Source organism: Heterodontus francisci, chromosome 36, assembly GCF_036365525.1.
Source record: "Heterodontus francisci isolate sHetFra1 chromosome 36, sHetFra1.hap1, whole genome shotgun sequence".
NCBI lineage: Eukaryota > Metazoa > Chordata > Chondrichthyes > Heterodontiformes > Heterodontidae > Heterodontus > Heterodontus francisci.
Window position 1 is genome coordinate 50687420 of NC_090406.1, and position 27900 is coordinate 50715319.

The 27900-nt window shown below is 45.8% G+C and overlaps 1 protein-coding gene across 3 annotated transcripts in view; it reads right to left on the reverse strand.

Annotated features, from left to right (window-relative positions):
* The window catches only part of LOC137351811 (scaffold attachment factor B1-like), a 115512-nt gene extending 88942 nt beyond the window's left edge, over positions 1-26570 (reverse strand). For all 3 annotated transcript variants that reach the window (XM_068016666.1, XM_068016665.1, XM_068016667.1), the window contains exons 1-5: positions 26359-26570; positions 16324-16411; positions 15882-15943; positions 3143-3286; positions 2270-2326 (exon numbers count right to left, since the gene is read on the reverse strand). In XM_068016666.1, coding sequence (XP_067872767.1) covers positions 2270-2326; positions 3143-3286; positions 15882-15943; positions 16324-16411; positions 26359-26511 — 504 coding nt within the window. In that variant the 5' untranslated portion in view covers positions 26512-26570. The remainder of the gene's footprint in view (positions 1-2269; positions 2327-3142; positions 3287-15881; positions 15944-16323; positions 16412-26358) is intronic.
* Positions 26571-27900: the final 1330 nt, after the last annotated feature.

Below are 27900 nucleotides of genomic sequence, written 5' to 3' on the forward strand. Positions count from 1 at the left end.
CCTCATACCTATGCAATTGGCTTGAAGATTCTTGTTTGGGACCTGAGTATGTCGCTCTCAAACTTAATATGGAATTCAAATATATGATCACTTTTCAGCAGAAAATACTTGACTGAGATTACCAAGTAACCCTGCCTCATGGCACAATACTGGATCTAAAACTGCTTTATGTAGAGTCGGCTCCAAAACATATTGTTCCAGGAAACTGTCACAAAAGCATTCTACAAACTCAGCTTCAGATTACCTTCGAGAATTTGATTTGCCCAGTCAATAAGATGATTAAAGTCCCTCAGTTATTACACTAACTTTGTTACAAGCTCCAATGATATTTTGCTTAATGCTCTGTCCAACACTATTAATCCCACCAGCGATTTCTGACCCGTTGTTCCTGATCTCCACCCACACTATTTCTACTTTCTGATCTTCTGAGCCAAGATCTTTTCTCACTACTGTGCTTACGTAATCCTTTATCAGGGCTGCTAGTACTCCTCCTTTTCCATTCTGTCTGTTTTTTTTCTCAATCTTGTGCAACCTGGAATACTTATTTTCCAAACTTATTCACCTTGTAACCATGTCTCTGCATTGGCAGTTAAATCTAAGTCATTTACTTCTATTTGTGACGTGAATTCATCTATCTTAGTTGAGGGGTCCGTAACCGGGAAGCACAGGTTTAGGATAAAAGGTAGGAGGTTTAGAGGGAACTCAAGGGGAAATTATTTCACCCAGAGGGTGCTAAGGATCTGGAACTGAAATGGTGGTGGAGGCAGAAACCCTCAAAATATTTAAAACGTATTTGAATATCCGCACGAAGTGCCGAAACTTACAAGGCTACGGACCAAGAAGTCGAAAGTGGGAATTGGGCTGGATGGCTACTTATCGGCTGGTGCAGACACGATGGGCCAAATGGCCTCCTTCCATGCTGTAAATTTCTATGATACTATGAGATGGTTATTGCCTAGCACTTGTGTGGCAGAAACAGGAAAGACAGGAAAAATTGTAATGGAACAATGGGTGACATTTAAAGAAGAGATGTTTCTGATATAGGTTAGGTAAATTCCAACAAGAGGGAAAGGCAGGGGAACCAAAGCCAGGGCTCCTTGGATGACAAGGGAGAGAGATATGGTTCCAGGGATGAGGGAAGCTAGCTACAAGGTTAGCTTGGAGAAGCTGGGCTTGTTCTCCTTACAACAAAAGAGGTTGAGGGGAGATCTGATAGAGGTGTACAAGATTATGACAGGTTTAGATAAGGTAGAGTAAGAAAAGCTGCTCTATTAGCTGATGGAACAAGGACTCTAGGACACAGATTTAAGGTTTTGGTTAAGAGATATGGGGGAATGTGAGGAAGAACTTTTTTATGCAGCGAGTGGTGACAGCCTGCAGCTCGTTGCCTAAGAAGGTGGTTGAAGTGAAGATAATCAATAATTTCAAAAGGAAATTGGATGAGCACTTGAGGGAAATGAACATGAAGGACTACAGTGAAGGAGCAGGGAAATGGGACTGACTAGATTGCTCTATAGAGAACCACCATGGACTCAATAGGCCGAATGGCCGCCTTCAGTGCTGCAATGACCATGAATGTTACTTGCCATTTATCAGCCCAAGCCTGAATATTTTCCAGGTCTTGCTGCACGTAAGCATGGACTGCTTGAGTATCTTGATATCTAGGGTAGTCACACTCACCTCACCTCTGGAATTCAGCTCTTTTGTCCATGTTTGGACCAAGGCTGTGGTGAGGTCTGGAGCCGAGTGACCCTGGCGGAACCCAAACTGAGCGTACATGATCAGGTTAATGCTGAGTAAGTGCCGCTTGATAGCAACGTCAATGACATTTTGCATCACTTTGATAATTGAGAGTAGACTGATGAAGCAGTAATTAGCCGGATTGTATTCGTCCTGTTTTTCTTGTGGGCTGAATATACCTGGGCAATTTTCCACATTTTTGGGTAGCTGCGTGATAATTAGAGTTTTTAATTCTGAGATGGATAGATTTGTTAGGTCAAGTTATCAAGGGTTATGGAGCAAAGATGAGTAAATGAAACTGAAGTACATGAACAGCAGTGATTTACATGAAAGGCAGAGGAGACACGAGAGGATGAATGTTCCCATAACTACATTTAAGATAAAGGTGTCATTCTATCAATTATGATATAATAAACAATAAAGAAAAACAATTCAATCTAAAACATCTTTCACCTAATCATGCCTCAAATCATTTGTCTAGTTTCTACTGGATGTTTTGTAAAAATGATCAAATGAAGTTCTATCTTACTTCAGTAACTTGCATGGGCTCCCCCTCCGTTGAGTCTTCTGCTGTCCTTTTCAGCTCCTTAACCAGAAAATATTCACATTAGCCCTAACACTATCCACCTCCTACCGGTTACAGTCTTAAGATCAATTCAAATCACACATTTTACAACTTAAGTCTCTGCATTCCCTCTCCCTCCCCTTATCCAAAAGTAGAATCAATGCCTGCTCTTGTAGCTGAATATATTGGGGGAGAATGCTAACATTCCAGAGTGGGTGGAAAGTTAAAAATAAGAAAATGAGCCAGGCTCCAATCCACCCCCTACCGGTTTTAACAGAGGCGAGCAACCGAACCACTCTCAGGTGGCAGGTCACTCACTAAAATCTCTTAAGGAAACTACATGCCTCAATTTTAAGTAAACATTTATTTTTAATACCCACAGACTGGGTTTCCTGAACCTCAGGAAACCCTCCAGCTGAAGGGAAGGGAGTAGGACCACATCCATCAGATAAGAGCCTTTAACAGCACTGCTTACTGCTTGTAGGCCAGGAGGAGCAGGAGTGCTTTCCTTCCCTCAATCCAGCTTGTTTATCCCCTATCAGCCAACCCATTCCAGATGTCTGACCCCACCCACCCACCCACTCCCACAACTAACATCTGACCCATCGCCATGTTGGACTTGCCACCGATACACTCTCTAGCTACTTTCCAGCTCAACAACCTGTCAAGCTGTCTGCTGAGAAACTGTTCAAATTATTTATAACAGGTCTTTCTTAATTTGGGTTTCCTGTCAGCCAATCCACCCCACCCCTCCAAAATATTCCTGCCTTAGTTATCATGGGGGCCACTGGCTCTACTTGAAATTGCACACAGTACAGACATTCATAACCACCTTACTTTTTTAACTGAAGTCAAGTCTGGAATTTGCTTGAGGCCCTTGTCCACATCATCTTCTGCACCTGCACAGTCAGCATTGCCTGCTTCTGAAATGTTCATTACTTCAGTATCCTGTACCTGGTCAGCAAAAGCTTCAATATCCTCCTGCGGTGAAGGGAAAATAATTAAGCCAAGAACCATGCACTGTTGAACAGCATTTATGAGAAAGGCCATGTTACAATCCCAAAACCCAGCAGCAATTAGTTGTGATATGTAGGTTTCTAAAAAATTCCCACTTTGCTTCTGCCTTAGTCACATGGCTATGTGCAGGAATTACAGGGGAGAAGAGAAACAAAGGAAAGGCCACTACACCCTGCTCTCAAGACCTCTCAATACTAAGTTCAGAACAACACAGCTGGTTCCTGAAAACATACTTTGTGTGCCCCTTCCTCAAACAGCAATACACTGGAAGAGTTCCATTAAAATAGCTGGACTCATAACTCCAACTGTACAAAATTGTCTCGTCACCCCCAGCACAATGCCATAGATCATCAACTTGTAATTGTATAAAATATTTAAAAGTTCTGCCCTACATACATCTTAGAGTTCACTGTGTCCATGAGATCCACCTCCTACTCTCTCAATCCCATTGCCACTAAACTGCTAACCACCTAACTTCTCTTCCTGCCCACCACACAAGCTGGCATTGTAAATGGTTCCCTCCCTTGAAGTACTATTCCCATCCTTTTAAAACTGCTGTTGTCAATCCACTGCTCAATCCCTTGGGCCTCGTAAACTACTGCCAAATCTCCAACCTCACTTTCCTCTCTAAAGTCCTTGAATGTGTTGTCACTTCCCAAATCTGTGCCCATCTTTCCTGCAACTCCATGTCTGAAGCTCTTCAATCAGGTCTCTGCTCCTGCTACAGGACTGAAATGGTCCTAATCATAAGCAACATCCTATGTAACAGTGGTGCATTATTCCTCTCAACCTTCTGGATTTCTCTGCACCCTTTGCTAAGGTTAACCACACCATCCCCCTCCAACGTGCCTCCTCCACTGTCCAGCTGATTGGGGCTGTCCTGACTTAGTTCAATGCTTACCAATTCAATCGCAGCCAAAGCACCTCCAGGAATGGCCAAAAGGTCACAGACCTGAACCTTTTACTGTGTTTCTCTCTCTCCACAGATGCTGCCAGACCTGCTGAGTATTTCCAGCACTTTGTTTTTATTCCAGAAATGGTTTCCCTTTCCAACTCCACACCATTACCTTTGGAGTCTGCCAAGATTCTATCTTTGGCCTCCAACTGTTCCTCATCCACATGCTGCACCTCAGCAACATCATGCAAAGACATGGGGTAAACTTAAGACACACAACTTTACCTCACGCCTACATCTAATCTTCTCCAAAACTTCCATTGTCAGCCTGCGAGTCCGACATCCAGTCCTGGATGAGATGCAATTTCGTCCAATTGAACAACATGAAGACCAAAGCCATTGGGCTGGATTTTTGACCTGCGCTGGTGCCAGGATTGGAGGCATGCAGGAGCTAAAAATAGCCCACCAGCCTGCGTGCCGGTTCCTCGGCTCCATTCTGCTGCTGTGCTGCATTTGGCGGTGGCCGAATCAGTGGCCAGGATGTAAGAATCGAGCTACCCGCCTGCATCTGTTGTGAACTTTATTCCCATTACACTGGTGGGAATATATACAAGTCCCTACGTTTAGGGGCAGAACTTTAGCTCAAAGTTTTTAAAAACATGTACATTTTAAATCAGCACAACGGTATACACAATAATTTTCAATGATGCAGAAATTTAAACTAAATTTATTTGCATCTTTTTTCAGTTCAAGCCATTTGAATAAAACTTTTTCATTTATATGTTTATATCCAACATTTCAGCATGCCTTGTTCTGTGCTAGTTGGATTCTGCATGCAGAGGTTCTCAAAGAGGTTAGATGCAAATAGGGGCAGATGCATTATGTCTGCATATAGATACATTGCCTTTGACATGGCTGACCACACCATCCTCCTCCAACGTCTCTCCACCGTCATCCAGGTGGGTGGAAGTGCTCTCACTTGGTTCCATTCTTATTTATCTAATCACAGCCAGACAATGACCTGCAATGGTTTCTCTTGTCGCAACATTACCTCCAGTGTCGCCCAAGGGTCTATCCTTGGTCCCCTCTATTTCTCATCTACATGCTGCCTCTCGGCGACATCACCCAATAACACGTCAGTTTTCGCATGTTTGCTGATGACACCCAGTTCTACCTCACCATCATCTGTCAACTCCTCCACTGTCTCTAAATTCTCAGACTGAATGTCCACCATCCAAAACTGGATGAGGAGAAATTTCCTCTGATTAAACATTGGAAGGCAGATGCCATTGTCTTGGGTCTCTGCTACAAACTCCATTCCCGAGCCGCTGACTCCATCCCTCCCCCTGGCAACTATGTGAGGTCGAAACAAACTGTTCACAATCTTGCTGTCATATCTGACCAAGGTGAGCTTCCAGCCACATACCCACGCCACCATTAAGATTGCCTATTTCCTCCTCAGTAACATGAGCCGGCTCCATCCGTAAACTTCACGTCATCCAAAACTCTGCTGCCCACGTCCTTACTTGCACCAAGTCCTGTTCACCCATCACCCGTGTTTGCTGACCGACACTGGCTCCCGGTTAAGCAATGCCTGGATTTTAAATTTCTCATTCTTGTTTTCAAATCCCTACATGGCCCCTCCCTATTTCCTTAACCTCCTCCACCTCAACCACCTGCCGATGTATCTGTATTGCTCTAATTGACGTTTTGAGCATCCACAATTTTAATCGCTCCACCAGTGGCAGCAGTGCCTTCAGCTGCCAAAATGCTAATCTCTGGAATTCCTCCCTGAATCTGTCCCTCTATCTCCCTTTCCTCCTTCAAGACACTCCTTTTGGCCCTCTTCCCTAATATCTCCTTTTGTGGTTCAATGTCAAATTTTGCTTTATAATACTTCGTAGAAGTATCTGCCTTGGGATGTTTTACTACATGGAGATATTGTTGTTCATCCTTGAGTTGACAATGCTCTAACAGTAACGCCTGTTATTCTTATGTCTGCCATAGGATGGCGTGGTAAGCTTGAAAGCCTAGTGTTATAGGACCTGCTCTTCTGACTCACTCTAGGAGGTGGCAATGCAACTTCACTGTTAAGGAAAATAAGCACAGCTAAAAGTCAAAGCATATTCTCCATCTGTCAGCAAGGTCACGAGAGTCACTAAACGGTTACATGTTTTGCACGACTTCTCGTCTGTCACACAGACTTCATGTAACACCATACTTTGTTGACTGCCTCAACTAAAACAAAAGCACTGAACTGAAAAGGTAGGATATTAATGTATCAAAAGCAAGTAAGGTTCTAGAAAATTAACTACGATAGTCTATTAATTCCCAAAGCCCTGGTGAAAATCCTAAAGTAAAATCTGAATGATTTATTTGGTGGTATTGTGGGGCAAAATACACTGATAATAACAGAGCAGCATACCCTCCCAACTGATGTGAGCAGTGACACAGCAGACTTGCCAGTCATATATTAAGACCAGTTTGATTGAGTGCACTTCCTGGTATATACCCATCAAGCTCCAGCATCACACTTTGTTGAATGGTTTAATGTAGAAGAGCAGTAAATCAGAAGTGAGGGGCTGGTGTTGGAGAAATGCCTTAAATATGTCCAAAGGTGGCCTTAAAATGAAGAACTGAAGTCAAGGATAGCAGAAACAGTTAATGGCCAACATCACTGATGCTTCAAGATAGCAGCATAACTATAAGAATAGAAGATCTTTCATATTTAGCAGGTGGTTCCAACCAAGTAGTCAAAATTAAGACATATTCATGCTAGTCAAGGTTGAATGAAGGACCATCTTTGTTAAATTAGTTAAGAATTGCCTCGGATGAGCTAAAGACTGAGCCGTCTTAGTTTGTGTTGTCTGGGGATGTGATAGAAGCTAAAGAAAATGAAAAAAGTCTGCACGAACAAGCCTGTGGGACCCAATTCTAATCCAAAGTATTTCTCTACACCTATTTATGTCCTGGCAAGACAAACAGTGTTGCACCTAATGGGGCAGCCTTGCCATTTCCCAAACAACAAAGTACTTAACACATGCCAGCCTGAGGTATGAGTCACCAAATAATGGAATGCCTACAATAGAGATTGGTGGGATTGGAATCGAAGGAATTTGCTTTGTGAATAAAATGTACGAAGTCAGGCAGGAAAGATCAGAAGTCGAGTCATAGTCAAGCAAAAAGAGGAAAAGAATGAGAGCTAGTCACAGGAGATGAGTGAAGTATAAGAATCCCAATACCCAGAGATTGGCAGTTAAGTCATTTCGAAAAATTCAAGGTAATCAGGCAGAGTCAACATGGTTTTGTGAAAGGGAAGTCATGTTTAACCAAATTATTGGCGTTCTTTTGGGGAGTTACATGTGCTGTGGATGAAGGGGGAACCCCTGGTGGATATATTGTACTTAGATTTCCAGAAGGCATTTGATAAGGTGCCACATCAAAGGTTATTGCAAAAAATAAAAGCTCATGGTGTAGGGGGTAACATATTGGCATGGATGGAAGATTGGCTAGCTAATAGGAAACAGAGAGTAAGCATAAATGGCTCATTTTCTGGCTGGCAAGATGTATTGAGTGGTGTGCTTCATTGCTGGGGCCTCAACTTCTAACAATTTATACGACTTAGATGAAGGGACCGAAGGGATGGTTGCTAAATTTGCTGATGACACAAAGATAGGTAGGAACGTAGGTTGTGAAGAGGACATATGGTGGCTACAAAGGGATATAGATAGGTTACGTGAGTGGGCAAAAATCTGGAGGATGGGAAAATGCGAAGTTGCCCATTTTGGCAGGAAGAATAACAAAGAAGCGTATTATCAAAATGGTGAGAATGACTTCCCTTTCACAAAACCATGTTGACTCTGCCTGATTACCTTGAATTTTTCTAAATGCCCTGTTGCAACATCTTTAATAATAGCTTCTACCATTTTCCCTATGCAGTGCCTTTCATCAGTGAAGCAGCTTGGGACGTTTTTATCAGGTGTAATCAGACATCGTACTGCAGACAGACAGAAATCTTAAAAGATGCCTTTGATTGAAGTTGGGTCACAGTCTGCTCCATGTAATTGTCATTTTTTTACACTAAATAATTGGATTATGTGAGCTCTGACATGCAGAGGGATCTGGGTGCTCTAGTGCTTGAATCGCAAAAGGTTAGTCTGCAGATACAGCGCGTAATTAGGAAAGCTAATAGAATGTTATCGTTTATCACGAGGGCAATTGAATACAAAATTATGCTTCAGTTATACAGGGCATTGGTGAGACCACATCTGGAGTATTGTGTACAGTATTAGTCTCCTTATTTAAGGAAGGATGGTAATGCGTTGGACGCAGTACAGAGGTTTTCTAGACGGACAGCCCACTCATTCCAGGTATCTTATGAGGAAAGATTGGACAGGCTAGGCTTGTATCATCTGGAGTTTAGAAGAGTAAGAGGCGACTTGATTGAAACATAAGATCCTGAGGGGTCTTGACAGGGTGGATGCGGAAAGGATGTTTCCCCTTGTGGAAGAATGTAGAACCAGGGGTCACTGTTTAAAAATAAGGGGTCGCCCATTTAAGACAGAGATGAGAAATGTTTTCTCCGAGGGTCGTGAGTTTTTGGAACTCTCTTCCTCTAAAGGCAGTGGAAGCAGAGTCTTTGAATATGTTTAAGCAAAGATAGATTCTTGATAAGCAAGGGGGTGAAAGGTTATCAGGGGTAGGTGGTAATGTGGAGTAATCAGTTCAGCCATGAGCTTACTGAATGACGGAGCAGGCTCAAGGGACTGAGTGACCTACTCCTGCTCCTAATTCGTATGTTGGTGTAAGTGCAACTTCTTGTTGACGCAGTAATGCAATTGACAAGCACTCATGTCACCTGCACAATTTAAAATTAACGTTGTGTAAGTGAAGCACTTGCTGACTGTAGTAGCTGTTATAAGCAGCTGGAAACTTCCTTTTCGTTTAGGCAGACTGCAAAGGCAGAACAGTGACACTTTAAAACATACTGATTAAGATGAATGTTTCATGGTATAATGCTCCTGTCGAGCTCCAATTTATTGCGAGCAGTGCCCCAAGTGAGTCAGAGGTTGGTTGCACCGCTACAGGAGAAGGAGGGCATATGACTAATAACAGAACTCCCAGAGACAATGAAGTTATTGATTCCATTTTGTAATTTGGCACTGATTTAAACAGTTTCAACTAAAGTAAGTTGAAGAGTTCCTGCTTTACCTTGAGAAGCCTAAATTGAAAAGATGGAGTGACAGCAACTAAGTACATGGCAGGTTTACTATGTGCAGGCTGGCTTTCATATTAAAAATCACTTCACAAAGTTCAACATTTTATACTCTTTATGGTCACAGAGATATACACCAGGCCCTTCGGCCCATCATGTCCCTGCCGACCATCAAGCACCTATCTATTCTAATCCCATTTTCCAACATTTGGCCCGTAGCCTTGTATGCTATGATGTTTCAAGTGCTCATCTAAATACTTCTTAAATGTTGTGAGGGTTCCTGTCTCTACCACCCCTTCAGGCAGTGTGCTCCAGATTCCAACCACCCTCTTGGTGAAATTTTTTTTCCTCAAATTTCTTCTAAACTTCCTGCCCCTTGCCTTAAATCGATGCCCCGTGGCTATTGACACCTCTGCTAAGGGAACATGTTGCTTCCTATCTACCCAATCAATGCACCTCATAATTTTGCATACCTCCATCAGGTCCCCCCTCAGCCTCCCCAGTCTCTCTTCATCGTTGAAATGCTCCAGCACAGGCAACATCCTGGTGAATCTGCTCTGCACCCTCTCCAGTGCAATCACACCCTTCCTATAGTTTGGTGCGCAGAATTGTACACAATACTCCAGCTGCGACCTAACTAGGGTTTTATACAGTTGGTGTTGTATTTTCATGAAAAATGGTCTAAAACCTCAAAACTGTACCCAGTTTTTATTTTGTCTCTATCACATGGAAAGTGGGGTTGCAGTTCAGGGGCTAACAAACAGCAAGTCTCATCAATCAGAAAACTTGCGGGAACTTACCTCTGACAAACGTTAGTTACCTGGATAAAGTTCAACATTTATGTTGTTTTGAGGTTGTTGAACAGAACAAAAGTCAGTTACCTCTGACTCAAAATAAAGCAGTAGATCTCTCCATGTTTTCCAGGGTTTATGTAAAACTAAGCTTTTATAGGTTATTCATATTTTACACGTTACGTTTACTTGTAAATTTTCAAGCGGGGGAGGGATGACATTCAACGGGTGTCTCAAATCCACTGTCCATTTCTGGAGTGATTTGACAGGTTTAGGGTCTCCTTTGATTTATTGGTAGGTGTCGTCAACTGCCAAGTTACAGTTATTTAATCTTCATCATTGGTGGCTTTTATTTTTGTTTGCTATTTCTACTATCTCTAAAGCTTTTCACATTTTTCCTAAAGTGCAGTGCCCAGAATTGGTCACAATAATCCAGCCAGGGCCAAACCAGTGTTTTACAGTTTTTTCATAACTTCCTGGCTTTTGTACTCTATGCTTCTATTTATAAAGCCTCAGATCCCACATGCTTTATCAACTGCTTTGTTAACCTGTCCTGCCACCTTTTAAGATTTGCTTGCAAACACCTCTGTTCTCTCTTCTTGCACCCGCTTTAAAACTGTACCAATCAACTTGCATTGTCTCTTCTCATTCTGCCTACCAAAATGTATCACCTCACACTTTTCTCCACTGAATTGCATCTTCCACGTCACAGAGTCAGTCATTTACGGCACAAAAGGTGGCCATTCAGCTCATCGAGTCCATGCCAGTTCTTCACAGAGCTATGCAGTCAGTCCCACTCCCTGGAACAATCTCCAGAGCCCTGAAGTCTACTTCTCTCAGGTGGCCATCCAACTTTCTCTTGAAGTCAATGATTGTCTCCACTTCCACCACCCTTGTGGGCAGCGAGTCCCAGGTCATTATCACCTGCTGCGTAAAGAAGTGCCTCATATTCCTCATATGTCTGCCCATTCCACCAACATGTATGTCCTTGAAGTTTATAACTATATTCCTCACTGTTGGTTACACTTCCAAGTGTTGTGTCATTTTCAAATTTCAGAACTGTGCCCTGGACCCCCAAGCCCTAGTCATTAATGTACATCATAAACAGCACTGGTCCTAGTACTAAATCCTGGCTAACATCCCTCCCCCTGATACACTCTGTTGTATCCATGCTGCTATTGCTCCTTTTATCCCATGGACTTCAAATTTGCTAACAAGCCTGGTAATGTGGTATTTTATCAAATGCTGGCAGGGGGCATGAGGCAGAAAGACAGCGAGGCAGAGTGAAAGTCAATGCACGAGTAGATGCGGTTGCGACAATTTACAGCATATTGCTCAATAAATAATTGTTCTTTGTTTTAAACCTGTAAGAAAACCTGTCGCTGTCTCTTTATTTGACAAATAAAATATCAAGGGGTTAAATACGAACAACAAAAAACACTGGCTGCCGCCCGGTGGGAGTTGAACAGTGGGAATCACTCACACTCACCACGTGGCCGTTACAGTGTTTTGAAAAGTAAGTAATCATTACCAGGTTGGAAATAGACACCTGGGAATTAGCAGTAAAGGATGGGTGGGGGTGGCAGGTCAAGAGTACGATGGGGTTAACCACGGCTCAGACAGAACTGGAGACGAGGAGCATTTGGAGCTGGGCTCCTGACATTTGGCAACATGGAGGCAATAATACTTGGGTTTGTCAGTGTATTCCGGAGCAAGCAGTGAGGTCAGAGTGAGGGGTGAGGGAGAAAGAGTAGGTATTATTCAATTTAGGGAGCATTTCCAAAGATTTGGCAGCGTTTGAGTAGAAGGGTTTAGTGATGGAGATACAAGAAATGGTAGCTTTTTTTTTATTCGTTCATGGGATGCCAGCTTCACTGGCAAGGCCAGCATTTATTGCCCATTCCTAATTGTCCTTGAGATGGTGGTGATGAGCTGTCTTCTTGAACTGCTACAGACCACGTGGTGCAGGTACCTCATTAGTGCTGCTAGGGAGGGGATGATGTACAGGTTTTGGGGAATCAGAGGTGAATTACTTACTTGCTGCAGCCTCAGGTGTGCTCTTGTACCCACAGTAGGTATATGGTTGGTCCAGTTAAGTTTCTGGTCAATGGTAACCCCCAGTGTGTTGATGGTGGGGGATTCAGAGATAGTAATGCCACAGAATGTCAAGGGTAGATGGTTAGAATCTCTCCTGTAGGAGATGCTCATTTCCTGGTATTTGTATGGCACAAATGTTATTTGTCACTTATCAGCCTAAGCCTGAATGTTGTCCAGGTCTTCTTGCAGGCTGGCACAGACTGCTTCAGTATCTGAGGAGTTATGAATGAAACTGAAAACTGTGTAATCAGCAGCAAACATCTCCACTTCTGGCCTTATGATTGAGGGAAGGTCATTGATGAAGCAACTGAAGATGGTTGGACCTAGGACACTACCCTGAGAAAATCACACAGCGATATCCTTAAACTTAGACGACTGGCCTCCAACCATCTTACTTTGTGCTAGGTAGGACACCAAACAGGAGAGTTTTCCACGATTCCCATTGACTTCCATTTTGTTCAGGCTCCTTGATGCCACACTCCATCAAATGCTGCGTTGATAAGGACAGTCACTCTCACCTCACCTCTAGAATTCAGCTCTTTTGTTCATGTTTGGACCAGGGCTGTAACAGGGTCTGGAGCCAAGTGGCCCTGGCGGAACCCAAAATGAGCAGGTTGTTGCTGAATAAGTGATGCTTGATAGAACTGTTGATGACACCTTCCATCACTTTGCTGATGATTGAGATGGGGCAGTAATTGGCCAGATTGGATTTGTCCTGCTTTTTGCGGGCAGGACACATCTGGGCAATTTTCCACATTGTCAGGTAGATGCCAATGTTCTAGCTAAACTGGAACAGCTTGTCTAGGGTGCGGCTAGTACTGCAGCACAAGCCTTCAGTACTACAGCCGGGATGTGGTCAGGGCTCATCGCCAATGCTGTATTTAGAGCTTTCAGCAGTTTCCTGATATCTCGGAGTGAATTGCATTGACTGAAGACTGGCATGCGACGTTGGGGACCTTCGGAGGAGGTCGGGATGAATCATCCACTCGGCACTTCCAGCTGAAGGTAGTTTCAAATGCTTCAGCCTTGTCTTTTGCACTCGTGCTAGGCTCCGACATCATTGAGGATGGAGATGTTTGTGGAGCCTCCTCCTCCAGTTAGTTGTGAAATTGTCCACCTCCATTCACAACTGGATGTGACACAACTGCAGAGCTTTGATCTGATCCTTTGTTTGTGGAATTGCTTAGCTCTGTCCACAGTATGCAGATTCCGCCGTTTGTAGTTTCACCAGGTTGGCTAGTCATTTTAGTTATGCCTGGTGTTGCTCCTGGCATGCCCTCCTGCACTCCTCATTGAGGCTTGGCTCCCTGGCTTGATGGTAATGATAGTGTGAGGGATATGCCAGGCCATGAGGTAATAGATTGTGGCTGAATACAATTCTGTTGCTGCTGATGGCCCATAGCCCCTCATGGATGCCCAGTTTAGCTGCTGGGCCTGTTCTGAATCTATACCATTTCACATGGTGGTCGTGCCACACAACACAATGGAAGGTGTCCTCAATGTGAAGACAAGACTTAGTCTCCACAAGGACTGTGTGGTGGTCACTCCTACCAATACTGTCATAAACAGATGCATCTGAGACACAGACGGGTGAAGATGAAGTCAAGCAAGTTATTCCCTCTTGTTGGTTCTCATCACTTGCCACAGGCCCAGTCTGGCACATATGTTCTTCAGGACACAGCTAGCTCAGTAGTGGTGCCAACTAAAGGCCTGCTCAGGTCAGGAAAAAGAACCCGACCGATCCACAGCGGATCCTAACCCGACCAGAGTACCTCCAATTTCGCCCCGAGCCTGACCGCACTCAACCCGGCCCGAGCCCTGCCTGACCATCCCTTTACTCACCTTCCAACTGGGAAGCTCCACGAAGCTGCAGCGCATGCGTGATGTCATTATGATGTCATCACCCGCTCACTGCACAGACTCAGTTTCGTCCTGGACTCCCAGCTCAGCTAAGTTTTTTATTTTTAATACTTACTGGCAGAGCACTTACTGTGCATGTCCGGCCCGACCTGACCAGGCCCGACCAGAGGCCGACACATGCTGTCGGGTCCCATCGGGTTTGGGTCGGGTAGCAGGCCTTTAGTGCCAATGAGCCACTCTTGGTGATGGACATATGTCTCCCACCCAGAGTACATTCTGTGCCTTTGCTACCCTTAGTGCTTCTTCCAACTGATGTTCAACACGGAGCAACACTGATTGGTCACACGAGGGAGGGCAGTAGGTAGTAATCAGCAGGTTTCCTTGCCCGTTACTGACCTGATGCCATATGAAACTTCATGAGGTCCGGAGTCTATGTTGAGGACTCCCAGGGCCACTCCCTCCCAACTGTATGCCACTGTGCCAGCACCTCTGATGGACATACCTAAGAATTTTTTTTAATTCATTCAAGACGAGCAATTACTGCGCACCCCTAATTGCCTGAGAAGGTGGTGGTGAGCACCTTCTTGAACTGGTGCAGTCCATCTGATGAAGGTACTCCCACAGTGCCATTAGGAAGGGATTCCAGGATTTTGACCCAGCAACCATGAAGGAACGCGATATGTTTCCAAGTCAGGATGGTGCGAGACTTGGAGGAAAACTTGCAGGTGGTTTTGTTCTCATGTGTCTGCTACCCTTGTCCTTCGAGGTGGCAGAGGTCGCTGATTTGGAAGGTGCTGTCAAAGGAGCGTTGGCAAGTTGTTGCAGTGCATCTTGTAGATGATACAAATTGCTGGTAATCAAGCAATCTGGGACATTGGCTGTAGGGTATAATCTGCTGAGTATGACTAAATTAGGCTGTTGCTTGACCAATCTGTGGGACAGCTCTCCTAATTTTGGCACAAGCCCCCCGATGTTAGCGAGGACGACTTTGCAGGGTCAACTGGGCCGGGTGTGCCTTTGTCATTTCCAGTGCCTCCTTTGCTGCTGGGTGGTGCATCTGGTTTTATTCTTCATTGCAGTGGGACAGTTTGGGATTTGGGTACAGGAGTGGTTTCTGCAAAGTGGCAACACTGCAGGGTATTCAGGTGCAGCAATGTGGCAGACAGAGGTCTCAGGACCTGTCAGCAGCAAAGAAATTCAGGTCTGCCGTCATGGGGGAGATGAGGAATGGTCTGAATGCAATATTCTATGTTATACAGGATCCTCAACCATTTAAGCAATCAAATGAGCAGAATGAAACAAAGTTTCAATGTTTGTTTTGGAAAGGCAATGCAAAAAAGTGTCACATGACTGCTGTTACTCTTCAATGCAGAATGAAACAATGCACACATCCAGAATGAGAGAGGTCTGCTTTCATAAAAGCAACTGAGATATTATTTGGAGCTGTTGCATTTTCTGTTAACAAAGCTGTACACAACTCTTCTGGGGTCAACCTTCAAAGCTGGCGTTTCTGTCCACATGAGGTAAGGAGTATATCATGCCATGGGCAGGAGAAGCACTAACTAAAATAAACATTTAAAGGAACATCTTCAAAAATATACCTGTGGAAATTAAATGGGGAGTGCATGTAGTCAGTTAGCTGTGAATAACTATTGCTATGAAATAATTTATTTGAGACATCAGTGCTGTGAAATCACTTGCCTGCTTTCCACCAAAATCCTCTTCTGCATAGTCTTCGGTCTCACAATCCTCAACTCTGCAGCCTAAAGAACAAGCATGTAAACAACATGTTAATTGCATTTTTATTTTCCAGGAGCAACCATAGATTGTTGTGGACTGCATGTTGCAGTGGGTTAAGGCTACTAACTGGTGACTGCTGCCCTCTGGGCTTAAATGCAGCCCATACTGATCCAAAGTGTCTTCTCTGACTTGCAAAGGTTCCAAGGATGGCCAACGTGGGTAAAGGAAATGTCACACTCTTAACTTGAGGCAGCTTATAGGGAGCTTCAATCAACACTAACAGGGTCCTTAAAGGGAAAACATTCCACTTTCTAATAATATCTCAGTTCAATAAGCAAACATAAAAATACACCTAAGCAAAATATTTTAATATCTGCATCTTGGAAGTGTATTTTTCTCCTACCTTTCCCCATTCTTTTTGATGTCCTATTGCTTGGGGTCTCTGGGCTGATTGAAATTTCATCAGGATTTCCTCCTTCCTCTTGTATTACCTGAAGACCAGAATCAAATCATTAGTATTGGGCAAAGTCAGAATTGTTATATGGTGCCATTGTACTCTGGAAACTAAGAGGTCAGCCACACCTGATAGCTCCAGGTGATAGATTTCAGCAGTGACATAGGTAAGCAAGTTAGTACAACAGGAGACCTAAAAGAAGTAGTGAAAGATAAAGAGAGTCCATGAGAATAGACCAGCGGGTAACATAAAAGGAGCACAAAAGTCTTTTAGAAACATAACTAAAAGGGCAGTCAAAGGGTCGGGCTGATTTAGGAACCAAAAAGGTTCCTATGGAGGCAAAGGGCATATCTAAAGTATGAAATTAATACTTTGTATTTGTCTTCTCTGAAAAGATGCTGCTGCCAATGTAGCAGTAAAAGGAGGAAATGGTAGCCACTCTAAATAGGATAAAAATAAACTCGAGGTACTTTAAAACAGCGTCAGTCCTCAAGAGAAAAGTCACCTGGTCCAGAGGAAATGTATCCTATATTACTGAGAAATGGTAAGGGTGGAAATGAAGTTTGGGCTAAAAATGTACCCACTGTTAGAATCAGGGGAACTTAAACAGAAGAGAGGATTTAGTGGGAAGAGCAAAAGATGGCAGATGACCACAGATAGACATGAACAGTGGAGCTCCCAAGGGAGCCGACTGCCAGGAGCCAACTTGGCCAGTTCAACCTTGCGAAAACTACAAAATGCGTATGGGATAACACCAAGCTGACCCTTAGGATTGAGCTGATGGTTTATAAGGCCTGTGCTCTCAGCACTTTGCTGTATGGCTGTGAAACATGAACGACTTACAGCTGTCAGGAAAACCCGATATGCCAAATGGGACATTTTAATTTCATCAGTTGGAAACTTACCATAGAAATTTAACAGGAAAAATCCTACAAGTTAATTTTTTAAAAAACTCGCAGCCAAGATGGTCAATGCAATTAATATTTGGAACAACAGGAGATTGGACTGGAGACGAACAGTCTAACAAGAAGCCCAGCCAGAACAATGCTTTGGCTAAATGAGAAGATTAGCCAGATGATCCTCGTTAGCGAGCCATTCAAAGTCATCCTGAGGCATTCATAAGTGGAGATTTTTTTTGGGGGTACACACTGGCAACCTCACCGAAGAGGAGTTTTGGACCTCATTAAAAACAAAGGGGATTGACAGAACAATGTGACTTTTTGCTCATCTCGGAAGAAACTGAAAGTTTTGTCACACAGACAGCAGAAACTGAGTATGCAGTAATGAAGCAGGCGGCTGCTCCCCTTTGTCTCTCTCCCCAGAAAATATCAAGGAAAGAACGAGCCGTGACTGGGGACCCTCCAAGCCGCAACAGCCAGCAACCAGGGGAAGAGAATCAACTACCAATTTTGCCTTCAAGAAAACTCTCAGCAAAGCAAGCCAACCAAAGTGCACTTTGACCAGTGACGACTTCAAGAATACAGCTTCAGCTGAGGACTACTGGATTTACTGACTGTATTTAAGTTGTATTTATTCTGGACTTTAATCCAACAACCAATCTGTTTCCCACTGTAATCTATAAGCGTGTGTGTGGGATTCTCGTGTGAATCTGTGCATGAATGCGTATATTTTTACTATTTTTAAATCAGGTTCGTGTTAAGTATAATAAACTTACCTCTTTCTTGTTTAAACGCAAGAAAACCTGTCCAACTGATTCTTTTGTAATTACATTAGAGGAATAAGGTAAAACACTTACTGAGGTGGTAAGCACAAGCACTGTTCTTAAAAAAGGAATAAACCTTGTTGCGGTCAAATAAGACGAAGAGCTAAAGGGGAACCCGAGACCCCACCTCACCTGGCTGTAATTCAGCTATCAGGAAAAGAAACTCTAATTTCCATCTTCACTGTCTGTGGCGCATTATGGGTATATCGTGGCAGGACAAATCGCCAATGTGGCAATACTCTCAAAGGCAAAGCTGCCAATTGTGTTGACACAAATCAAACAGAGGCAGCTTCGGTGGATCGGACACGTTCACAGAATGGAAGACAGTCGCATACCCAAGGACCTTCTGTATGGTGAGGCAGCCGGGGCCCCCAAAGCTCTGCTTCAAGGATGCTTGCAAGCGTGACATGAAGGCCCTAAATGTCAACTATCGCACCTGGGAGTCACAAGTTGACCAAAGAGGGAAATAGCAATGCATCTTGTGGACTGGGTGTGTACTGCCATGACGACCAGTTGCTACAGCAGCTTGGCAACAGACGCCAACGTCAAAAACAACTCCTCACAGCATCACTTGGCAGCTTCAGGTGCAGCACTTGTGGCAGAATCTGCCTCTCAAGGATTGGCATTCACAGCTATCAAAAACGTGGCACCAAGAGAAAACACCCCACTTAAATGGATTGTTTGCTGTGTCCATCATCTTTCGTAGATGGATGGATGCCAACCAACCAACAAGCGTGGAAATGGTGGAGGCTCTGAACACAATCTTCCAATTTTCCTTGGTTATCGGATGATGCCAAAGAACTGAAGGATTGCAAATGTTACACCCGTTTCAAAAAGGAGAGACTGACAAATCCAGCAACTACAGGTTAGTGAGCCTAATGCCTAAGGTGGGGAAACTTTTAAAGACAATTGTCTGAGACATTTTCCTGAAGACAGAATTGGTAGTTGACAATTGGAAAAGTGTGGGCTAATAAATTAAAGGCATCATGGTTTTGTTAAAGACAAATTATGTTTCACTAACTTGATCGAGTTCTTAATGAAGTAACAGAAAGGGTTCATGAAAGGAGTGCGGTTGATATGTAAATGGACTTTCAAAAAGCATATCACATTATCGACTGGTCAACATAATTAAAGCCTATGGGAATAAAATGACAATGGCAGCTGGATACAAATTTGGCTAAGGGACAGAGAGTAGTGGTGAATGGTTGTTTTTCTGACTGGAGGGGTTCATCAGCAGTTGGTACTTGGGCTGGATTTGGGTAAACAGGGCATAATTTCAAATTTCTCATCTGATACAGAACTTGGAAATGTAGTAAGCAATAAGGACAGTAACAGACTTCAGGAGGATCGAGTGGTGAAACGGACAGACACATGGCAGATGAAATTTAACACAGAAGAGTGCGAGGTAAAGCCTGACTCAGGTATAAAATTAAAACCCAACCCGGATCCTACCTGACAACAGCCAACCCTAACCCGACCCAGCTCCTTTAGTTTATTTAAATACCCGACCCGACAAACGTAGTCGGGTTTGGTTGGGTAGCCAGGCTTTACTGCTAAGTGCGGAGTCCGGACTGCATGTTTTCCGCCTTGACGTTTTGAACGTTCATTTGAAGATTACTTCCCGGAGCAAGGCAGCACTGTCCACGTCCAGTCCGACCCGAATGCTGGACCCGGAAGAGAGACCCAACCCGAACCCGACACGTCATTGGGTCTGGTCGGGTAGCCATGCTTTAGTGTGAGGTGATTATTAGTAAGAAGATTGAGGAGAGACAATGTGAATGGCACAATTTAAAGAAGGTGCAGGGACAAAGAGAGCTGGAGGTGGACGTGTATCAAAAGGCTCAAAAGGTTGTTAAAAATGCACATGGGATCCTTGGCATTATAAATAGAGTACAAAAAGATTTTTTATAAGATCCCACACAGGAGGTTAGAAAGCAAAATTAAAGCATATGGGATTGGGGATAATATAATGGCTTGGATTGAGAATTGGTTAACGGACAGAAAACAGAGTAGGAATAAACTGGTCATTCTCAGGATGGCAGTCTGTTACTAGTGGGATACTGCAAGGATCATTGCTTGGGCCCCAGCTCATCACAATCTCTATCAATGATTCGGATGTGCGGACCAAATGAAATATTTCCAAGTTTGCTGAAACACAAAACTAGGCTGGAATCTGAGTTATGAGGAGGCTATCAAGAGGCTTCAAGGGAACTTAAACAGGCTAAGTGAGTGGACAAAAACATGGCAGATGGAATATAATGTGGACAAATGTGAAGCTATCCACTTTGGTAGGAAAAACAGAAATGCACAGCATTTCTTAAATGATGAGATTGGGAAGTGTTGACTTCCAGAGGGATCTGGGTGGCCTTCTTCATAAGTCACTGAAAGCTAACATGCAGGTGCAGCAAGCAATTAGGAAGACAAATGGTACTGCAAGAGGATTTAAGTACAGGAGTAAAGAAGTCTTATTGCAATTGTATTAAGCCTAGGTGAGACCACACCTGGAGTATTGTGCACAGTTTTGGTCTCCTTACCCAAGGACCATGGAGAGTGTACAATGAAGATTCACCAGACAGATCCCTAGGATGGCAGGATTGTTCTATGAGGAGAGATTGAGGATACTGTGTCTATATTCTCTACCGTTCAGAAGAATGAGAGGTGATCTCATTGAAGCATACAAAATTCTTACAGGGCTCGACAGGTTAGATGCAGGAAGGATGTTTCCCCTGGCTGGGAGGTCCAGAACCACGGTTCACAGTCTCACAATAAGAGGTAAGCCACTTAGGACTGAGATAAGGAGGAATTTCTTCACTCAGAAGGTGGTGAATCTTTGAAATTCTCTACCCCAGAAGGCTGTGGAGGCTCAGTCATTGAGTATATTAAAGACAGAGAATGATAGATTTCTAGATATTAAAGATATCAAGGGATATGGGGATAGTGAGAGAAAATGGCATTAAGGTAGATCAGCCATGATCGAGTTGAATGGCAGAGCAAGCTTAAGGGGCCGAGTGGCCTACACCTGCTCCTATTTCCTATGTTTCTAAAAACAAGGAAGTTACACTAAACCTTTATGAGACTGGTTCGACCTCAGCTGGAGTACCGTGTTCAATTCTGAACAATATTCTTTAGGAAGGATATCAAGGCCTTCAAGAGGATGCAAAAGATTCACTAGAATGGTTCTCGGGATGAGGGGCTTTAGCTATTTAAAGAGAAAAGAGAAGCTGGAGTTCTTCTCAAACTAGGGTAGGTTAAGGGAGATTTGATAAAGGTGTTAAAAATCAAGATTTTGATAGAGTTAATGAAGAGAAATTGTTTCCAGTGGAAGAATCAGTAATTGACAAAAGAACCAGCGGCAACATGAGGATTTTTGTTTTAAACAAAGCAAATTGCTGTGATCTGGAATGGCACTGCCTGAAAGGATGTTGGAAGCAGATTCAATAGCAATATTCAAGAGATTTGCCTAAGTACTTGAAAGGAATACAAGTACGGGCTATGAAGAAAAAGCTTAATGGATAGCTCTACCAAAGAGCTGGCACAGGTAAAATGGGCCAAAAAAACACCTGCCACACTGTCTCATTGTATGATTGCGAACATTGCTGAGAGTACGGGGTACATCTGCTACAAACCTAGAGATCCCTACAAATTTACTGTTTCTCACAAAAGTCCAGCATTCCATTACCAGCTATAACGTTGATATTGATCGCTATGTAATCTAATAGTGGGCAAAAAGTTCAAACCTGTAATTTAAGTACTGTAGGACACAACACAACCCTCCAATAGTAAATTGATAAAAACAGCCATGGATCTCCTTTAAGTTTTGAAATAGTCCATCACATAGATCGGTATGATTGTCATTTCAGAGCAATCTCTTGGGACCAAAAATATACAAGCACCTTGCAATCTGTTAACCTCCTTCACCTACTGTAAACTCGGATTTGCCTCAGGCTGCATTTTCTTATAATAACTTGACGTTGTGGTTTTAAAACACCTAAGAAAGTACAATATGTTTCACAGTCTTGACCTAATCAAACAGCTTACCATCTGATTTACCATGAGCAATGGACATCTACGAGTTTACTTCAGAAAATGCAAGAGTTGGCTGATATCCTGATCAAGATTGCAGCATTTTGGTCATTCGAATGCTGTTGCATTGTTACACGGTATTTTGCAGTAACATTAGGTTACTGTTTGGGCCAGTTCTGGTTAAAGTTGCTAATTAGCTCTTTGCACCCAATTTCTTTTCTTGCTTGGGATAATTTTTCAATTCTTGCAAATCGAGATCCACCGATAATTGTTTGCAAGTCAGATAATGAGTAATGTTAAAAAAACAAAATCATGCTTAAAATGAAGTTTTTCTAAGAATTATTTACAGCACTATAAATTACATAGACTCATTAAGAGAGCAATTTATCTCCAACAACTTATCAAGTAGACAATCAAGTTATCAAAATTAAGCTATCATGGAACGGACCTTAGTCAATTTCCAAAATCTACTACCAACATATCCTCTGTGTGTACTCAACACATTGGCAGTGGAATGTTGTACAGACATATTATTGATATCAATCTCCCTACAAGGCAGGTGGCAAACAATCGAAAGCTTAGTCGCAGCTACTAGCAACCCTCATGGCTTGTTCCTGGGCAAGATTTTGTCATTAACCACTCTAATCAAAAGCCACAAGTTCCAACCAGAGATGATGATCAGCTATTCTCTTATTTCACTGATTTGCATGCCACAAGCTCGAACTAGACCCCATCTGACATACTATGCTCAGTTCTGGGCACCTCACCTCGGGAAGGATATACTGGCCTCGGAGGGGGTGCAGATTCACCAGAGTAATACTGGGGACAAAGGGGTTATATTATGAGGACAGTTTCATAGACTGGCTTGTATTCCCTAGTATAGATTATTAAGTAGTGATTTAATTGAGATGTTTATGAAAAGTTGATAAGGTAGATTGAAATTATTTTCTCTTCAGTTAGGCCACTTCAGTTGATGGCAGAAAACACTTCTTCGCATAAAGGCTAATGGAAATCTGGAACTCTACCCTTCAAAAAACTGTTGAAACAGAAAGGGCTTGAAATTTCAACAGATTTTTGTTAGACAAGAGTATGAAGGGGTTATGGAATCAAGGCAAGAAAATGGAGTTCAGGTGCACATCAGCCATGATCGAACTGAAAGGCTGAAAAGGCTCAACAGGCTGAAAGGCCTGTTCCCTGACCACTTAATCCAGCTGGAATACCAGGCAATTCTTAGTGCTCGAGTTGCCAACCCTGTATCCTACCACACATCAGAATTGCTACCCATACCTCCCTTACATCCACTGCCACTACACTTGTCAACTTTTCAATCGATTTCTCCAACATCCTCCTTGCCAACCACCTTCCATTCTCCCTACTCCGATCATTCAACATTTAGCCACTCGTGCCCTCTATTCTCACTGATCTTTACTGGTTACCTAATCACCAACTCTGTATTTTACACCCTCCTCATCTTTAAACACCCCAAAGGCCTTGTTCCCTCCTTGGCATTTCCTTCAGCACTCCCGACTCCACCTTCAGCACATTGCCTGTCACTCTTTTTCCTACCACTGGTAGCACACGTTCCAGTTCCATTCCCTCCCGAAATGTATTTTCCTCTGTGACTCTATCTTTTAAAAGCCTTAGTAAAAGCTCTAATCTTCTGGTTACCTAACCTAAATCCCCCTGGAAGTGCCATGGGGCAGTTTTCTAATTTAAAAGTGCCATTAAAGCACATTTTTCATTGTTAATGCAAATTGATGACCACTATAACTAAGAAAGTCACTCATTCCTTCGAGAGCACAAGTACAAAAGGCTTAGCACTTTCTCCTCACAAAGAAGTTTATCACAACCAATAAAAAAGTCACGTTGAAATGTTTTAAAGTTACGGCTATGTTTCAAACCTACAGGCTTCCACAATTCATATTAACTTACAATGAAATTAATAAAAAAAGACGAAACATCTCAATTCTCTGGATTGCTCAACAGACCTGAAGATCTGCAGTTTCTCTCCCAGCCCATTTCTCCTCCCATCTTCTCACTCACCCTCCGCTCTCCCCATCCACCCCTCCTCCCCCTATGCTCATCCCCTCCCCACCACCCTCACCCACCCACATATCGACCCTCCTTCCGCACAACCCCTACCCACCCTCCTCCCCCTTCCTCTCCTCCCCCCCGCACCCACCACCCTCCTCTCCTTCCCCCCCGCATCCCCGTCTTCTCCCCCCACATCCCCCTCCTCTCCACCCCACCCACCCCTCTCCCTCTCCACCCCACCCACCCCTCTCCCTCTCCACCCCACCCCACTCCACCCAGCCCTCTCCTCTCCACCCCACCCCACTCCACCCAGCCCTCTCCTCTCCCCCCAGCCCACCCACCCCTCTACCCCACTCCTCTCCCCCCACCCCACCCACCCCTCTCTCCCCCCCCACCCACCCACCCCTCTCTCTCCCCCCACCCTCCCCCCCTCTCCCCCCCTCTCCCCCCCCACCCTCCCCCCTCTCTTCCCCCCCCTCTCTGACCCCCACCCACCCCTCTCTGACCCCCCTCTCTGACCCCCCACCCACCCCTCTCCCCCCCCTCTCTGACCCCCCACCCCCCCCTCTCTGACCCCCCACCCACCCCTCTCTCCCCCCTCTCTGACCCCCCACCCACCCCTCTCTCCCCCCACCCACCCCTCTCTCCCCCCTCTCTGACCCCCCACCCACCCCTCTCTCCCCCCTCTCTGACCCCCCACCCACCCCTCTCTCCCCCCTCTCTGACCCCCCACCCACCCCTCTCTCCCCCCTCTCTGACCCCCCACCCACCCCTCTCTCCCCCCTCTCTGACCCCCCACCCACCCCTCTCTCCCCCCTCTCTGACCCCCCACCCACCCCTCTCCCCGCTCTCTGACCCCCCACCCACCCCTCTCCCCGATCCCCCACCCACCCCTCTCCCCGACCCCCCACCCACCCCTCCCCTCCCCTCCCCACCCAACTATCCCCAGCCCCACCCCTACCCACCCACCTATCCCCAGCCCCACCCCTACCCACCCACCTATCCCCAGCCCCACCCCTCTCCTACCCACCCACCTATCCCCAGCCCCACCCCTCTCCTACCCACCCACCTATCCCCAGCCCCACCCCTCTCCTACCCACCCACCTATCCCCAGCCCCACCCCTCTCCTACCCACCCACCTATCCCCAGCCCCACCCCTCTCCTACCCACCCACCTATCCCCAGCCCCACCCCTCTCCTACCCACCCACCTATCCCCAGCCCCACCCCTCTCCTACCCACCCACCTATCCCCAGCCCCACCCCTCTCCTACCCACCCACCTATCCCCAGCCCCACCCCTCTCCTACCCACCCACCTATCCCCAGCCCCACCCCTCTCCTACCCACCCACCTATCCCCAGCCCCACCCCTCTCCTACCCACCCACCTATCCCCAGCCCCACCCCTCTCCTACCCACCCACCTATCCCCAGCCCCACCCCTCTCCTACCCACCCACCTATCCCCAGCCCCACCCCTCTCCTACCCACCCACCTATCCCCAGCCCCACCCCTCTCCTACCCACCCACCTATCCCCAGCCCCACCCCTCTCCTACCCACCCACCTATCCCCAGCCCCACCCCTCTCCTACCCACCCACCTATCCCCAGCCCCACCCCTCTCCTACCCACCCACCTATCCCCAGCCCCACCCCTCTCCTACCCACCCACCTATCCCCAGCCCCACCCCTCTCCTACCCACCCACCTATCCCCAGCCCCACCCCTCTCCTACCCACCCACCTATCCCCAGCCCCACCCCTCTCCTACCCACCCACCTATCCCCAGCCCCACCCTTCTCCTACCCACCCACCTATCCCCAGCCCCACCCCTCACCTACCCACCCACCTACCTATCCCCAGCCCCACCCCTCACCTACCCACCCACCTACCTATCACCAGCCCCACCCCTCGCCTACCCACCCCTCTCCCCCCCCACCCACCAGCCCTACCCCTCTCCCCCCCTCTCCTCCCCCCAGCCCCACCCACCCCCATCCCCACCCCTCTCCTCCCCCCAGCCCCACCCACCCCAAGCCCCACCCACCCACCCCCACGATCTCCCCCCACCCCCCCAAATCCAGCCCCACCCCTCTCCTCCCCACCCACCGAAATCCAGCCCCACCCAGCCCCACCCCTCTGCCCGCCCACCTCTCCTAACCTCCCCACCCAACTCACCCACCCCTCTCTTCCAGTCCTCCCCACCAAGCCCCTCACCTGCCGCAGTCGTTCCATCAGGGCGCTTTTGTTGCCGTTAGTATCGAGATTTCTCTTTTTCAGCTCCACTTTCAAATCCACCACTCTGAGATCGACGATCCTGCGCAAGCCGCCCTCGGCAGCAGACATCACAGTCGCGCTGTCCTCCGCCATTGCAGCCGCTCTCACTCAAACCCAGGCTGGACAAGATGGCGCTGACGCTCGCTCCTCAGCTGCTGATGCGCATGCGCTGCATCCGGCAACCCGCTGTCAATACGCATGCGTAATTCACACCTTTTCCCCAACCCAGTGCGCAGGCGTCCATCACACCTTCCCCCAGCCCAGCGCAGGGAGAAAGCACGTGTCGCGCTAACATTGCATAGAATGTAGCGCGCGTCAACAGAGCCAGTGTGTGTGTTCCACTTACCTCCCATCCTTCCTCATATAACTCAGCATAGCACTCTAGTCACTTCACCCTCCTAGGCCGATCTAACTTCCCCTTCAATACATCCATACAATTCACCTCATTCACTCCCTTTCTTGGCAAGTGTAACCTTGCAGCTCTGGTTTCATCTTTGTAAATCTTTTTGTACTGTCTCCTGTGCCTCGACATCCTTCGATGCTGGTCACCTCAACTACTCCCCATGGTAGCAATTCAGGGTAGGCGATGGCGTAGTGCTATTATCACTGGACTAGTAACCCAGAGACCCAGGGTATTGATCTGGAGATGTGGGTTCGAATCCCACGACAGCAGAAGGTGGAATTTGAAGTTAGTTAATAAATCAGGAATTAAAAACTAGTCTAATGATGGCCATGAAACCATTGTCGATTGTTGTACAAACCCATCTGGTTCACTGATGTCCTTCAGGGAAGGAAATCTGCTGTCCTGACCGGGTCTGACCGACATGTGACTCCAGTCCCACAGCAATGTGATTAACTCTTACATGCCCTTTGAAATGGCCTAGCAAGCCACGCAGTTGTACTTAACCGCTACGAAGTCAATAAAAAGGAATGAAACCAGATGGACCACCCAGCATTGACTTAGGCACCGGAAACGACAACGGCAAACCCAGCCCTGTCGACCCTGCAAAGTCCTCCTTACTAATATCTGGGGGCTTATGCCAAAGTTGGGAGAGCTGTCCCACAAAGTAGTCAAGCAACAGCCTGACATAGTCATACTCACGGAATCATACCTTACAGACAATGTCCCAGAACCTGCAATCACTATCCCTGGGTATGTCCTGTCCCACCCGCAGGGCAGAGGTGGCGGGACAGTGGTCTACAGTAGGGAGGGCGTTGCCCTAGGAGTTCTTAACATGAAGTCTCATGGCATCAGGTCAAACATGGGCAAGGTAACCTCCAACTGATTACCTCCCTCAGCGGATGAGTCAGTACTTCTCCATGTTGAACAGCACTTGGAGGAAGTACTGAGGGTGGCGAGGGCACAGAATGTACTCTGGGTGGATAACTTCAATGTCCATCACCAAGAGTGGCTCGGTAGCACCACTACTGACCGAGCTGGCTGAGTACTAAAGGACATAGCTGCTAGTCTGTGTCTGCGGC